Source organism: Athene noctua, chromosome 3 (assembly GCF_965140245.1).
Source record: "Athene noctua chromosome 3, bAthNoc1.hap1.1, whole genome shotgun sequence".
In the NCBI taxonomy this organism is placed as follows: domain Eukaryota; kingdom Metazoa; phylum Chordata; class Aves; order Strigiformes; family Strigidae; genus Athene; species Athene noctua.
This window is the reverse complement of record NC_134039.1, coordinates 27,562,510-27,579,164: the sequence shown is the minus strand read 5'-3', so window position 1 is coordinate 27,579,164 and position 16,655 is coordinate 27,562,510. Positions and strand designations below refer to the sequence as shown.

The 16,655-nt window shown below is 40.9% G+C and overlaps 1 protein-coding gene across 4 annotated transcripts in view; it reads left to right on the top strand.

Moving 5' to 3' along the window:
• Positions 1-16,655, top strand: part of LARGE1 (LARGE xylosyl- and glucuronyltransferase 1) — a 326,896-nt gene that overhangs the window by 151,998 nt on the left and 158,243 nt on the right. For all 4 annotated transcript variants that reach the window (XM_074902384.1, XM_074902383.1, XM_074902385.1 and 1 more), the window contains one exon: positions 5,190-5,272. In XM_074902384.1, coding sequence (XP_074758485.1) covers positions 5,190-5,272 — 83 coding nt within the window. The remainder of the gene's footprint in view (positions 1-5,189; positions 5,273-16,655) is intronic.

Genomic DNA, 16,655 nt, shown 5'->3' with positions numbered 1-16,655 from the left:
AAGGTCTTTCCTGAAGGCCTTGTACCAATCCCAGCTGGTGAATATATCAAAAATAGCTTCCTCCATTTATTTCTACAAAGAGGGTAATACTATATCATCTTTTATCTTGCTTTCTGCCACTGGGAAGATAAAAGTTGAAAAAAAAAAAAAGTGGGAGAGAAAAAGTCCTAATTATCTCTTCAGATAAAGTCTATTTAATGGGCAAATATCAAATGTCATTTAAAAATGAATTGCTGCTTTTCAGTTGGACAACTTTGTCAGTGTGGAAAAAAGAAGCTGACATTATTTTAAGGAGAGGGAAAAGGATGCATATGTTTTTCATTTTCCCTCCTTCTGGTAAGGAGTGTCTGATTTTCCTCCCTGTGAGCATTTTGGCATTTCTTTTAATAAGGGAAGGTTCAGGCCATCAATAAACAAACCTCACTTCTTCCTTATTATCATGCTAAGGAGTGATGAGCTGAATTCCAGTTCTTTGTGGTTCAATGTATCAACCAATTGGGACACAAAAATAGCAGCTTAAAGGAGAAATAGTTTAAGTGGCCTTTCAGTTTATAATGTGTTTTACCAATAAATTTACTTGCTCAGTGGGGTTTAGCATTGTGCTGGAGGCAATGGTTATAGAAAATACAAAACCTCACTTTATTTGCCATCCTCATATCTCATCACATACAATTCTGATAACGAAATAGCTTTTTCTTCTTTTTCTTAAGGAATTCACTCAGCAATTCAGTAACAGCAGTGGAAGTTAAAATTAAATTTCCTTATTATCAGATTTGCCAGAGGTCTCCTCGTTTATCCCATTACTGTAGATTTTGGTTCCATGTTTGTGTGAGTAGTATCTTGACTCCATTCACCCCTCCATTTTCAGTGTTTCAGAGGTCTAAATGAAATCTTTTTTAGCCTCTGGGCCTGGAATATATTGCAGCAAGTCAACAACTTGGGTAGAAAAAGACAGGGTTCCTGGGAAGAAGACTGGGGCTCTGGGGGAGAAAAAGGTATACTGCAAGGAAAAAATCAGAGTTCCAACCAAGGGCCTTCTTCCTGGAGGAAACAGATCCTTGTCATGCCTTCCCAGTAGGACAAAATTTTAACACAAACCTTGGAAATACAAGTTAAGAGTAGTCTTTACACAAATATGGACACAAATAACAGGCTTCAGAGAGCATAATGCTGATGGAAGCTAACAGAATTATATGGCTCTTTCTTACGATGTTACCCAGTATCTTTCCAGCTTGTGCCTCCATAAACTGGGTATTTTGTTTGAATTGTGTATTTATAAATATATTTTAAAGATATTATATATTAGAAAATGGTTAATTAGCAGTATAGCGTTTAGTAGGCATTAACGTTCAAAGCATTTTTACAGGAGTATTTGTATTGTTACTATTCTTAATGGTGTTGCTCAATAGGTTTAAGTGTGTAGTGCTCCAGAGCCACAAAGAACAGACCCCCATCAACTTAAGGACTGTAATACAGGAAAACCAGATGTTACCTGCCTCTGGGAACCATTTGTAGCATATTTACATTTTTGTAACATGCTTTTAATATCTTTTAATCACATTCAACAGTTATTTGTGAAGGATTAAGTAACTGCAGTGGTAGACCTGGCTAGTACTACTAGAAAATTATTGAAGTATGAAATGGTTTACCAAATATTATTTTTAGATGTAAGAATGAAATAGAGTTTGTTAAGGTCATTATTTCACCATTCCGAAAGGTCGCCTGAGGAGGAAAAATAATATCTGTTTATCTAGGCAACTTATGCTTCTTATCAGCATGGGATCTAAGGCACAGTTTTTCATGTCGTTTTGGATACTTTCTTCCCATTAGTATTACTCCAGAATGGACTTATATGAAATACTGCTTCAGAAACAGTTTTTCCTTGTCTGAAGTGACTAAAGTAAGGGTTTCTAAACTATGTTAACATGCACCTTGGTGTTATTTAAACTCCCTTTTCTAAAGAAGCTTAACTTCCTTGACGTACCTGGGGCTGAATGCTTCCTAAACTATTTAAAATAAAAAATAGTACTCTTTGTGTCCCTGATCCCCCATCTATAGGAAGAAGAGTGTGATCAACTTCCACAGTGTTTTCTTTACCCATCATACCTGTATGTATAAACGGAAGAATAATTCATGGAGTCTGGAAAGCAAGATATATCATAATCTGGTCTGTTGCTGCAATTAGTTCCATTGTCTAAAAGCAGCTCCAGTGAATGGCCTGTGTCTGGACTTCTTGCAACTTCTACTAGTGATAAACATGCCTATTATTCAATTTAAAAAGAGCATTGTAAGAGGATGGACACTTTCAAGGAGCTCAATTTGGTCCTGCAGTGACTCCTGAATATCCAGGCTAGACTTTGACTAGTAGAATTATCATGGATTGTAAACAGTGAGGAGCAAGTGTAGCATGCAGAGCCCTTGTATGAGATATCTGGAGGGACATGTTGGACCAAGCAGACAGTCTGCCATATATTGTGGGAGTTGAGGCATTCTTTGCTTGTGTGGCTTCACTCCTGTTAGCTGCAGTCATTGAGTCCAGAGGTTGTGTGAATCACAGTGGCCAGTTCTGGTGGGATAGGGATACAATCTTCTAGCCATCTGCGGACGAAAAATGAAGAGTTTGAGAGTTGTGATGCTGCTGACCAATTTCACAATCTGGGAGCTGATGCTTACAGTAGTATACTCAGGAGGATGCAAGTTCTTTGAAGTGCTTCCTCCTTCCAGTCATTATTTCCGTGTCTGACCAGGATTTGGCTACAGCCAGCGGTTCTCTAGCCAAACATGTATTTGGAACAAGCATGGAGAAAAAGAGTAATAAAACCTTTTTCGTTAGGATGCAAACATCTGCAGACAGTTCAGGTTGATGACCTCATGTTGGCTTACCTGTTTTTCCACTGACTTCATTTAACAGTTAAACAATGAGTGAGAGGAAGGTGAATCAAGAAAAGTAGAGGGACAGACTTTGAGTCTTGCATCATGCTGCAGGCAAAAACTTTGGAAAAAAAGGACTAGGTTTCTATTCGATTTGAGGATTATTGCTTTTTCTGTAGCTGATGGCAGGCGGGAATAGAAGTGATATGTAGTGTCAAACACTGCAGAGAGGCTGAGTGAAAGGTGTATGAACTCACCTGTGTCTCTGAACCAGAGAAAGACATTCAGAAGAGTAGCAAGTGTTGTCTTCTCACTGTGCCCTGACTGAAACAGCATGCAAGACAACAGCACCTGCTAGAAGACAGTGAGGAAAGCATGCTTTTAATTTTGAAACAAACTGATTTAGGAAGAGGAGAACAGATGTGGGCAAGTCCTTGACAGAATTAACTCTGATTTTGAGGGGAGTTCTAAAGTGGATAGAGAGGGTGTGAGAAGAGCTTTTCTGGCAAGCAGAGGTTATGTAAAATTACATTGGCAGTGATATGACAGTGCTATTCTGTCACAACCCATAAAATCCTTGTGTCTGGCCCAGCATCTTCAGGTGAAGTGCTTAAAGCAGACATGAAATTATTCTCAGCTAATTTGATTTTAACTGGCATTGAAAGGAAGGATCTTAGGTTTTCCAGAAACCAGAGAAAGACCAGGTGGCAACCAGAGAGGAAGCAGTGTGTGCAGTGTCAGAAATCTATGCACCCACAGGAACCCATGCCCATAAGTATGGTACAAACCACTGCTGAAATAAAAATCTTCTGTTCTCCTATTGTTATCACAAGAAACACAATTTTTGCAAATTGCTGAGCATGCTCAACTGCTATTGACTTCAACATAAATTTAAAGTGCTGAACACAGAAAGTGTACTGCAATATCTTTTCTTTCCCACACCTCTCTGGACAGACAGTTGCCTTATTAATTCAAGTCCTCTTAAAACCTCAGATCTTCACTGTGCTTGTGAGGCACACGAGGGCTGGAGGCAGCTGCGATGTTCATGTGGAGGTTGCACAATGGCACAGCTGCTTGGCAATTATATGAATCAAATTGTAACCTGTACCAGCTGATGTTAATGGATGGGGCTACGGATTCTTTAGATGTTCCCAGCACATGCCACCTCTTATGTAAAATATGCTTCTGTTACAAGCTAGACTTTGGGAATCTATGACTATGTGAGGAGGCAGAATTCCTCATTTGTTCTCTGTGTAGTGGGCTTTCTGTGGAAAATGAGAGCTGTGTGTGAAAAAACATCTACCCAAGCTTCAAATGGAAGCCAAATAAGGCTTCCCTGCAGTTTCACAGCTGTGTCTCCAGTCACAGCTTTGTGCTGCCAGTATGGTGAACTCTCCTTCATTTCCGTGACCTCTGAGAAACAGAAAAATATGGAAGCTGGAGTCAAAAACTTGCTAAGATAAATTTTCTTTTGTTCCTGGGGAATGTCAGTGGCTGATCTTAAAACCACAGAAGAGTAAATAGCATTTTTCAAATTATTACTTACTACCTTAAGAATAATGACTAGTAATGCCTTTCCAATTTTCCCTTTCCTCTTGTGGAGATGAGTAAACTTCTGCCTCATATTAATAGGGAGGTAAGAAGGCACATAATAAGTGATAATTTACCGAGGTGCTGGTGTGAGGAGAATGGGGGGGTGGGAGGGTGGTGTTGTATTTAACTTCACATTAACACTGCCCAGTACAGCCCGTACTGGTAGTCACAGGCAGGGTACTGACTGCCTGCCTTCACAGGCTGTGTCCTATCTTATCGTTGGGATGTACCCAGCCCCTGGCAGACCAGTTGTCCCAGTCAGGCTTATCCATCAGAGCTTGTTCTCCCTCTCCTTAGCAGGTGTCCTTAAGACAGAAATAATGCAACATTTCTAAGAGGATATCTGCTTCTAATTATCAGACATAATTTTAAACTTTGAAGGTTAAAGTGTCTGCATGTTTGCATACTCAGAATTTGTGTGTTGCTAAACGAGTATGTGTGTATACAGAGGTGCACACATATGCTCTTCATTAATAAATTCAATTCTGTTCAGATATCTGATGTAATTTAGGGATAGTAATGACTTTGATACGATGGTGTTATGACTCAAGATGTTTTTAACAAACTGCCTTAAGTGGGCTGCAAACAGGTGCAAAACGCCCACTCAAACCTTTTAACAATCACCTCACTAAAGAATAGCAGTCATGTATATGCTCTCCTTAATGAATGGTAGAACACAGGAGCAGACTGTAATTTTTATTCTTTTTGTTCCTTTTCTCCCACAGACCATTCACGTTGCCATTGTTTGTGCAGGGTACAATGCCAGTCGGGATGTTGTCACACTTGTCAAGTCTGTCTTATTTCACAGGTAAAGGTAGCTTATTTTTCTTGTATACTGTATATCTGATTATGGCTAAATAAGCTCTTTTTACATTTACTCTCTTACTTCAGAAGGAAGTCAGATTCCCTTTCCTGGTTGCTTTTTCTTTGGAAGGAAGGAATCATGAAATGTATAACCACCACAACTGGATTAACCTGTGTAAAGATTTCTACAGTGAATTAGAGGGATCAGAGATCCACCTGCTACCCCTGTTGCAGTGTGGGAATACGAACAGTATCTATCTGCACTGTAAGGCATCTGCACACTCCTGAATGTTGTAAAATAATAACAATAGCAATAACAGCACTGTATCCATTTAGCCTATTTCAGGTATCAGTTTATGATACAGGTGTTGATGGTAATTTGAAAGCCATACACATAAATGCACACTGGTTACTTGACTATCCCAGCTTCCCCATTAGTATTATTTCATTAAAGTCAGATTATTTATTCTGGCTTTGGAAGGGCTACTTGCAGCCCCTTAGAAGGCTTTTCAACCTGATTTTAGCACATGGAGCACAGTTAGAGAGAGAGAGGCATAAATGTACAGTGAAGACAAAATAGCCAATTCCCTTAATAAACAGCAGCTCCAGAAAAAGAGAAAAGTTAAAATGGAGTACTAAAACCATTATAAGGGAGTGATTACTAAGACTGTGTGTGGGCATATGCATATATCCCTTGTCCAGTTTAGTAATGTCTATCAAAGATGTTTTCCAACAGTGTTGCAGAAAGTAGATTAAAATAGGGAAGTGATCAGACTGACTCAAACAGGACAAATAGAATACTAAAACATGCTTAGAGTATGAAGAATTTACTAAGGAGGTAGTTTCAATATGCTGCTTTATATTGAACGATAATTTCATACAAGGGAGGATGACTCTTGTCCTTGTCATGTGCTGGTATCTTCTATAGTTAGTTGTAGTGGGGCATTCCAGCTCCCCCACCTTGCTCCTTAAGTTTGCCTCCAATCCTCTGCTGGAACAGTCTTAGCAATCACTCCCTTACGGTGGTTTTAGTACACAATTTCGACTTTTACCCATTTTTTGTAAGCTTTGTAAAAGAATGTAAATGGTCGCCTTGTACAATGTGGAAAGAGACTCAGTAAATATTGTTTAAGAGGTTGGCTAGAGTGCCCCTGGAGAGGGGAAATTCTCCAAAATATTAAATTTTCGCTATCAACACATAGTCTTTTCAAGTCTTCCCAGAAGTAGCATGTTCATGTTAGATGAGGGCTAGGAGCAGAAAAACAGTGCTAAAATAAACAGAACAAAAGCAAAACAACAGTAAAAAGCACTATTGTGCTCTTCTTAGAATTTTTCTGATTGTTAAAATCCTATTAGATTTTAAAACTATATCTATTTCCAATTACACATATGAATTATTCAGTGTAATCTGGCTTTATATTGCAAAGATGTGGGACATTTTGTCTATTTTGGTCATTGTTTCTAAGGAATTTCTTGCAAATGCACATTTTTATTGTGACATGAGTTATCCTTAGTAGTTAGCTTCTCGCCATTTTTCTCTCCTAGTACTTGCATCCATTTTGAGAAGACTATAATACTCTGTAGGTTTCCAAATGTTCTGTAAACAATAGATATCTCACAGCTCAAAGGTTCAGTCTCTCTCTGTGTTACTTAAAGGAAATGTCCTGGTTTTACATAAGCCACTCATCGGAGCAATTAGCAAACTTATAAACAATATATGATTTGGAAATATATTAGAGATATGGAACCTGAACAAAGGGAAATAACATTGGTATTTCTAAGTCTGGTGGATTCTGCCCTTGTCAAGAACATATTTGCTGTTTAACTAGCAGTACTATTAATCTCAATGGATTTGTCTACCTCAGCAGAGGTGATCAAAATAAAGTCCAGTATAACTAATGAAACTTTAGTACAATTAGTTACATTCAAGATAACCTATCTCTCTTGATTGCTCAAAAAATACTTAAAAACAAATCTAAGTCCATCCCTGCCTAGAACTGGATTTTCTCACTAGACATTAAATTGTTCACTAGAAAGGGAAGGGTGATTGTAGTGGGTGACTCTATTCTGAGGGGTACGGAGGGGCCCATATGTTAACCAGACACATACCTTAGAGAGGCCTGCTGCCTTCTTGGGGCTCGGGTCAGAGATATTAAAAGGAAAGTCACTGCTCTGGTGCAGCCCTCTGATTACTACCCCTTATTGGTTATCAGGCAAGTAATGATGAGATGGTAGAGAGAAGTCTTAAGTCACTCAAAAAGGACTTCAAAGCACTGGGGTGGCTAATTGAAGGCTTGGGAGCTCAGGTGGTGTCTTCATCAATCCCTCAAGTGGAAGGGAAAACCACTGATAGAGGATGGAAAACATATCTGATTAACACGTGGCTCAGAGACTGGTGCCACCATCGGAATTTTGGGTTCTTTGATCATGGCGAGGTTTATAAGGCACCTGGTCTCCTGGCAGCAAACGAGACAGGTGAGATGCAGCTGTCCCAGAGGGGGAAAAGGATTGTGGGGCAGGAGTTAGCAGGGGTTATTGACAGGGCTTTAAACTAGATATGAGGTGGGACAGGGAGATAACTGGGCATGTTAGGAACAAGCTTAAGGGAAGCATGCCAAGGCTTCGTGAGGGATTCATGAAGGTTTTCCCTCTGCCATTTCATTGAGAGAAAGGAAAGATGTTTAGGAACTGTGGAAGCACCTGAGAAGGGTCTGGTAGGGAACAGGACCCACACTCACAAAAGGGTGTTGGATTCATTAGCTCATGTCAGGTGCATCTATACCACTGCACACAGTATGAGCAACAAACAGGGGGAGCTTGAGGCCATGATGCATAACGAGAACTATGACATAGTAGCTATAACAGAAACATGGTGGGATGCCTCACACCACTGGAGTTCTGCAGTTGATGGCTACAAGCTCTTCAGGAGGGATAGACAGGGAAGGAGAGGCGGTGGAGTGGCCCTGTATGTAAGAGAATGTTATGACAGCTCAGAAATCAAGTATAGTGATAACAAGGTTGGGAGTGTGTGGATTAGGTTAAGGACCAATAAAGCAGATCTTGCTGTGGGAGTCTGCTATAGACCCCCCAACCAAAGCAGTGAGGTGGATGAAGCTTTCTTCAGTTGGGAGAAATCTCACAGTCACTTGCTGTTGTTCTTGTGGGTATCTACTGGGAACACAACACAGCAGAGAGGGAACAATCCAGGAGGTTCCTGGAATGTGTGGAGGATAACTTCCTCACACAGCTGGTGAGTGAGCTGACCAGGGAAGGTGCCCTCCTGGACCTGCTGCTTGTGAACAGGGAAGAGCTTGTGGGTGAGGTAAAGGTTGGAGGCCATCTAGGGTGCAGTGATCATGAGATGATTGAGTTTTCGATCCTTTGAGAAACAAAGGTTAGTAAAACTGACACCTTAGACTTCCGCAGGGCTAACTTTGACCTGTTCAAAAGACTGATTAACAAAATCCCTTGGGAGGCTGCCCTGAAGGAAATGGGAGTCCAGGAAGGTTGGACATACTTCAAGAGTGAAGTATTAAAGGCACAGGAGCAGGCTATTCCCATGTGCTGTAAACAAGCAGGTGGGGAAGGAGACCGGCCTGGCTAAATAGGGACCTTGGGCTGGATCTCAAGAACAAAAGGGCAATCTATTGCCTTTGGAAGAAGGGCCAGGTCTCTCATGAAGACTATAAAGATGTAGTGAAGTTATGCAGGGAGAACATTAGGAGAGCCAAAGCACAGCTAGAGCTCAACCTGGCCACAGCTGTTGAGGATAATAAAAAATGTTTCTATAAATTCATGAACAATAAAAGGAGGGTTAGGGAAAATCTCCCTCCTTTATTGGATACAGAAGGAAACATGGTAACAAAGGATGAGGAAAAGGTTGAGGTGCTCAGTGCCTACTTTGCCTCAGTCTTGAGCAGTGGAACTGGCTGTTCCCTGGACACCCAGCCCCATGATCTGGGAGATGGGGAGGGGAAGCAGATTGAGGTCAGCACAGTTGAAGAGGAGGTGGTCAGAGACCTGCTACACCACTTGGAGGCACACAAGTCTGTGGGACCAGATGAGTTACACCCAAGGGTGCTGAGGGTGTTGGCAGATGTGCTTGCCAAGCCACTTTCTATGATTTACCTGAAGTCATGGCTAACTGGGGAGGTCCCACTGGACTTGGAGGGTGGCAAATGTGACATCCATCTACAAGAGAGGCAGAAAGGAGGATCCAGGAAACTATAGACCTGTCAGTCTGACCTTGGTGCCAGGGAAGGTCATGAAGCAGGTCATCTTGGGTGCCATTACAAGTCATATAGTGGACAACCAGGGGATCAGGCCCAGTCAGCATGGGTTTATGAAAGACAGGTTCTACCTGACAAACCTGATCTCCTTCTACGACAGGGCGACCTGCTTATTTGGTGATGGAAAGGCTGTGGATGTTGTCTACCTTGACTTTAGTAAGGCTTTTGACACCGTTTCCCACAGCATTCTCCTGGTGAAACTGGCTGCTTGTACCTTGGATGGGCACACACTTTGCTGGGTAAAAAACTGTCTGGATGGCCGGGCCCAAAGAGTTGTGGTGAACGGAGTTAAATCCAGTTGGTGGCTGGTCACGAGTGGTGTCCCCCAGGGCTCAGTTTTGGGGCCACTCCTGTTTAACATCTTTATTGATGATCTGGACGAGGGGATCAAGTGCACCCTCAGCCAGTTTGCAGATGACACCCAGTTGGGTGGGAGTGTTGATGTGCTCGAGGGTAGGGAGGCTCTGCAGAGAGACCTGCACAGGCTGGAGCCATGGGCTGAGGCCAACTGCAGGAGTTTCAATAAGGCCAAATGCTGGTGGCTGCCCTTGGGCCACAACAACCCCCAGCAGCGCTACAGGCTTGGGGAGGAGTGGCTGGAGAGCTGCCAGTCAGAGAAGGACCTGGGGGTGCTGATTGACAGCCGGCTGAACAGGAGCCAGCAGTGTGCCCAGGTGGCCAAGAAGGCCAATGGCATCCTGGCTTGTGTCAGCAATAGCGTGGCCAGCAGGGACAGGGAAGGGATCTGACCCCTGTCCTCGGCACTGGTGAGGCTGCACCTCGATTCCTGTGTTCAGGTTTGGGCCCCTCACTACAAAAAGGACATAGAGTTACTCGAACATGTCCAGAGAAGGGCTACGAAGCTGGTGCAGGGTCTGGAACACATGTCATACGAGGAGCGGCTGAGGGAACTGGGGGTGTTTAGTCTGGAGAAGAGGAGGCTGAGGGGAGACCTCATCGCCCTCTACAACTACCTGAAAGGAGGTTTCAGAGAGCTGGGGATGAGTCTCTTTAAACAAGTATCAAGCGATATGACAAGAGATAATGGCCTCAAGTTGTGCCAGGGAAGGTTTAGACTGGATATTAGGAAGCATTTCTTTACAGAACGGGTTGTTGAGCATTGGAATGGGCTGCCCAGGGAGGTGGTGGAGTCCCCATCTGTCCTGGTTCAGCTAGGATAGGGTTAGGTTTCCCCAGCAGAGAGAGAGGGGGAAGGGATCTCCAGCCGGGTTATTCATACCATGCTGGCGTCAGGTCCAGGGGCGGAGCCTTTTTACGGGGCTCTTTGGCGGGCTCGGTGGTGGGAACCTTTTTTCCATAAACCAGCTAGTGGTATTTCTCTGTATATCTTTTGTCTTGTTCACTGTTATTGCTGTTTATTGTTGTTATCATTGCTACTGTTGTTGTTCAGATTGTTCTATCACTCTGTTGTATTAAATTTCTTGTTATTTTAGCCCGGGTCTGTGCCTAACTTCCAGCCCGACCGGCCGCGGGTGGGGGAGGGGCAATGGCAACGTGCTCTCCGGTCCCGGCAGGGCTTAAACCTGCACACCATCCCTGGAGGTGTTTAAGAGTCAGGTCGACTTAGCACTGAGGGATCTGGTGTAGTTGGGAACTGTCAGTGTTAGGTTAAGGGTTGGACTGGATGGTCTTCAAGGTCTTTTCCAACCTAGACGATTCTTTGATTCTGTGATATCCTCAAAGAAGAGACAGAGCTTTTTATGGACTTTTCTTCCCTATCTTCTAGAAAACACAGGATTCTTAAGCACCTGTTTATGCTATGGTTACATGTGCAGAGGGTCATGCCTTAGAAACTCTCACTTGGATCTTTGCCTTTGGAGTGGTAGTGGTGAAGAAGGCTGGAGAATAAACAAAAAACAAACAACAAACTCAGCTGAAAATTGATTTGGAACCAAGATTCCTTGCACTGGTTGCCATGCGCAAACAATATTAATTTTGGAGACTAGTAGGGACTTCAAAAATTATGATGACTGGAAAGAGGACTTCTTTTAGATGATAGGATCTATTTAAATGTAGGAATGAAGGGTGAGACAGGTGATGATACTGCATCAGGAGGAATGAGTTAGGAGAGTTCTAGGTGCTTGGTTCAGATATTGGATGCTTCATGACATCGGTAGCAAGTTCACCATCTGAGTTTAGGGTGAAAATATCCATGGAGATGTCTCTTCTGCTAATCCCTAAATGTGCACCAGGGAATGCATCCTAGCTGGCATTGTCCAATAAGCCAAGCAGAATAGACGATTGAAAGCACTGTATGTTTCCAGTGAAGAAGTTTGCTTATTCTGTCTTAATCTGAAAGGTTAAGCTACTGATCCTTCATTTGTAGGATCACCACATTCAATCTCAAATATAGTTTTGCAAGAACAGAACAAATACACATCCAAATATATTGTCAAATAGATTTTTTTTTCTTTTTTGAAGTTTCTGATCATCAGTGTTCAACCAAACCTGATATAGCAGGTACAGAATTTGCCTGTCACAAGAGTGTAGGAGAGTGTATTGAAAGACGCTTGTGTAGAAATCACAGCTGTTATTATGCAACTAGACGCAGTGTGGGTTCTTCTTGGGCAGCTGAGCATTACACCTCAGTCCTGTCCTGTAACACCCTGAATGCAATCTACTGGTAAACAACTGGCCCCTCAAAGCAACCACACTTAATATCCTCACCTGTTCCTGCTGCACTTCACTTGGTGTTTGTTGTAACAGCCGTGATTTCAGTGGATATGTCTGGAATTTATGGAGCTGTCATGTGCTTTTATTAGCATTTCCATCTAGTTTAGTAATTAACGCTGTGCATTTTGATACAGAATGAGGTACCTAAATTCCATACTTGTGTAGGAAATCCCTACTCGTCTAATAGAAAAATGGTGAGAAAAAGAGGCCATGTAAGTCTAATGATTTTCCTTCCATGCATTAACATATTTGTAACACCCCCCAGCTTTGTACTAGAGTGTTAGATAGACAGACACAAAACAGCAGAGGTGCTGGGTCATTAACAATAAAAACTACAGGAGTATCCGTAGATGGATTGTGGTGTCTCTTCTCTTTTTCATCACTCAACAGCAAATCCCACATATTGAACATTTCAGCTCTCCCTATGTCTAAAAAAGCAAGTTTCTTATTCTACTCATACCATATATATTGTGAGACTTAGGCAAGCTACTTGTTTAAACCATTTGAAAAACTGTATCTGTCTTAATGTACCAGAGAGTGGGAAAAGGGTGTTGTGGTTGATTCCTTGTAAGAACATTGTACTTCAGAAATGCGTTTCATTCCCAGTGGAAAAGGAACTTGCTTCCAGTTTTGTCTTTAGAAAATGTATGGTCAAGCCACAAAATCCCAGCAGCTTTTACCACCCAATTTGACAACTTACAGTCTGTTCTCCGGAGGAAACTCAGCAGAGCTGGGATAGTGCAGTGTTTGCAGAGTCTGATAAATATGCATTGGCAGTGCTGCACAGAGGGAGGCTTGTGGAGTGAGTACTTGGTCCTAGTCTGCAACTTGTCTGCTTTCCTCTCTTGGGCATCTAGTTGCTAGTTATGAAAGACTTTATAAAGCTGTTGCAGGGATTAAAAAAAAGTCTCTCTGAGCCAGTTTAACACAGCCAAACTGATATCGTGTCCTAAGTGCAACTTAACTTTAGTTTTTCCAAAGCAAAAGACTAAACACTAAAAATTAAAGATATTGGGTCAAACGGTCAATATAAAATATAAGTGCTTCTCAAAACAGTGCATATAGTAGTATGCAAAATATATCTGCATTTCTTTTTCAAAACTGAAGCAGTGTCCTTTGGCTAATAACTCTGCTTGAAACTTTTACAACTGCTGGTCCAAGTTACATTGGTCACTTTCAATGTTTTACTCTGTTTATGAAAATTGTAAAGCTTAGAGTGCCACAGAAACAGCCCCCAAGTTATAGTTTCATATTGCAAAGATAATTTCTGTTTCTACTTAGGTAAGTCTGAACTGGAGTAACAGCTAAAATGATTTTAAATGTACTGTATCTTCTCCAAAGACATGCTATACACCATGTTTCATTTGGGAACAAAGAAAAGCCAAAATTACACAATTATGTTGCTGGCAGTTAGGTCAACCTGAGAATCTGTGAAAAATTAACTTCTCTCTTGTGCCAGTTAATACCGGTTTGTTGGGTTTTTTTCTCCCTATGTTAGTTCCTCTTCTCTGGAGAAGTCGTGTTTACTTTAGTTCTGTGCTCCCATCTATACTACAGCAATAGTGACATATAACAGTGGTGAGCTTTTGTAGTGTAAACAAAACCAGTCAACTTGATAAATGTTTTCTAATATGAAGTAGCCTCTTTGCTTTAAGAAGACTATTTATAAAGTTAAGCATATGACTAAGCATTTTTAAGATTAGGATATGAAACAGTGTTACAGATTGCTGTATGAATAATAAACTTTTCTCTTCTTGGAACAAGTAGAATAAGACAAACCAAATGAAAATCTAAATTAAATAAAAAGGATGACATGTAATTTCCAAGTAAGACTCATAAGTCAGCAGTGGCTGGTAATTAAAGCTGATGTAATCTAATGGCTGTATTCCATGGAGACCACTTTGCCTTAATGGAGTTAATCTGAGAATTTAAAACCTCTGTCATTGTTTTCAACTTTTCTAACATGTCAGTTTTGTGGGAGATTCTTTTGGCAAAAACAATAAAGCATGAATGGGTTTCTCTGATCTGTAGAGATGCATCAGTAATGCATACTTCTTTTTGTATTTTCTGGCTGTCCAAACAATGGAGGCATAATGAAGAAAGCAATGTTTTAAAAAAAAATAAAAATCTACCCATGAAATCTCTTACTATTTCCTAAAGTTCCTTCTGTTTAGCACAAAAAAGAAGATCCATGAACGAGACAGCTAGTGCAAGATCTCTCCAAGAGTTTGGGGAGCATTTTAATCAATACTCAATGTAAAGGGGTATGAAAAATCTGTAATGATTTTCACATTAAAATTCTCCCCATATGAGAGAGGGATTGTCATATGGGCATATTGGAAAAAAGAAATAATTCCCAAGCTGCCTTTTATAATTTCTGTTTGTAATTCTTGTAACCATTTGTTACAGGTATAAAAGGTATTACCTCGTTGTTCTTCCCTTAATAAAGTATAGGTTTTGGAAATAAACCCCCTGAGCTACTGACCTTTTTAATATTCTCGGAAAAAAAATTCCTCTGTTGCAGAGAGAGAACTCTGCAACCAAGCAGCTGTATTTTGAATTGCTACCACAAAAGCTTGTGTCTTGGTTCACTACTCCCTTTTTCAATTGTAGATTTTTGTATTTAACTTTGTGGCTTTGGCTATTCAAAAAAGAATGGGCCACAAATGCTTGAGCAAGCAGATCAGAACTCTGATGAAGAGTAAGGAGTTTTGAAATGTAAAAATAACACATCATGATAAAAAAAAAATATAGAAATGGGTACCTCAGAATAGGCTCCTAAATTCATAGCCTGACTTTTAAAATTACTGGCTTAGTTTTACTAACATTATTAGGAACTCAGCAATTCTGAAAATGAGAGCGTTCATTTAAACTCCTATATTTAGGCCTAAGAGCCTATATTTAAGCATCTGTGCTTGAAAATCTTGGCCAAAATCTTTCATTCACTTTTGAGGAAAGCAATTTAGGAAAATAAATGTGTGTTCTTTACGTATGATTTACTTTGTCAGATAGTGTCTGATCTTAAAATAAGTGGAAATAATATATGAAGATTTGCAGATTTCTAAATACAGTAGTTAAAAGCTTGAGTTTCCACTTGATGGGAAATACCTGTATTTTGAAATGGCATTCTTCCACATTAAGACATAAAAGAGTCAGCATTTTCTGTGTAGCAGAAGCTGTGAAAAGTTGTAGTTGGTAAAAATTCAGATGTTCAAAATCTTTGAGGTAAATGAGATTAAATATTTCTGGACCTTGGGAGAAATTCTCTGGCTGTTTCAACACCTGCTTCTATAGTGAGAAATCTGGCAGACCTGGGGCTCAGAGTTCAAGGGCTGTCTGTTCTGAAAACCAGGACACTAGAAACCTTGACTTCCAAACATATGAATTCACATGAATACTGAGAATTTTCCAAAACCTATTGATTTTGTAAGAGAAGCTTATCAAAACTGTCATATATTGTCCTATATTATTCCATAGTTGCATATACTGTCAGCATTTACACTACAGTGCTTTCCAGCAGTACAGGATACAACCAACTTCTACCACGTGTAGGTTTTTTTGCTCTCTTGACATGCCCAGTGGAAAATGAGTTATATGTATTAAAAATAAACAGAACACGCAACTGTGCTTTGAGTTGGTTAGAAAAGTTGAAGTTGAAGGAAGTCCACGTCACATTTGGAGTGACAGAAGAGGAGGTTTGTGTTGTTCATCACTTTCTCTGAGACTTGATTACAGGTTCCCTTCAACCCAAGAAAGATGTCTTGCACTGAAGTCCCTGAGGCTCAGGGAATTGGAAAGAACCTGTTGGGTTCTCATTAACTCCCCTGCTATTGCAGAAAACCACAGCATTGAAATCCTTTTCATAACTTGGCCTGCCTTCACAACAGAAAGAAGTGTGGCTTTTCTTTAACCAGAGCATCATTTTTTTCCAGTTCCATGCCACTCAACTTCCACTAGCAAACTTCAGTGTCTTCAGCTGCTCATTACATTTCTTCAAATGCCATGCCACCCTTCCTTGTTACCCAAGTGAGGGGCTGTCAAACCTCCCTCTGGAAGACTGGTATCTCACCCTGCCTTTCCCAGACTTCATAAGCTGTAACTGCTAAATGCCTGTGAAGGGTAGCTCGCCACATGGCCATCCCTTAAATTATCATAGGAACAATACAGTTTTATTTCAGTTTTATAAACCTCATATCCCAAAATGTCTCTGTCCTGAAAGAAGATCAGTCTGAAGAGTGGAGTAGCTTTCACTGACACCAGATGGTACAGCAAAACATCTGAGTCTAATGAAATGTAACTTTCAGTGGAATCCTTCACAATATTCTGATTGTCACCCCTAAGTCTTACAGCCAGTGATTCAATCATGTAGGTAAATAATGATGACATCCCTTTCTCATATTTCTC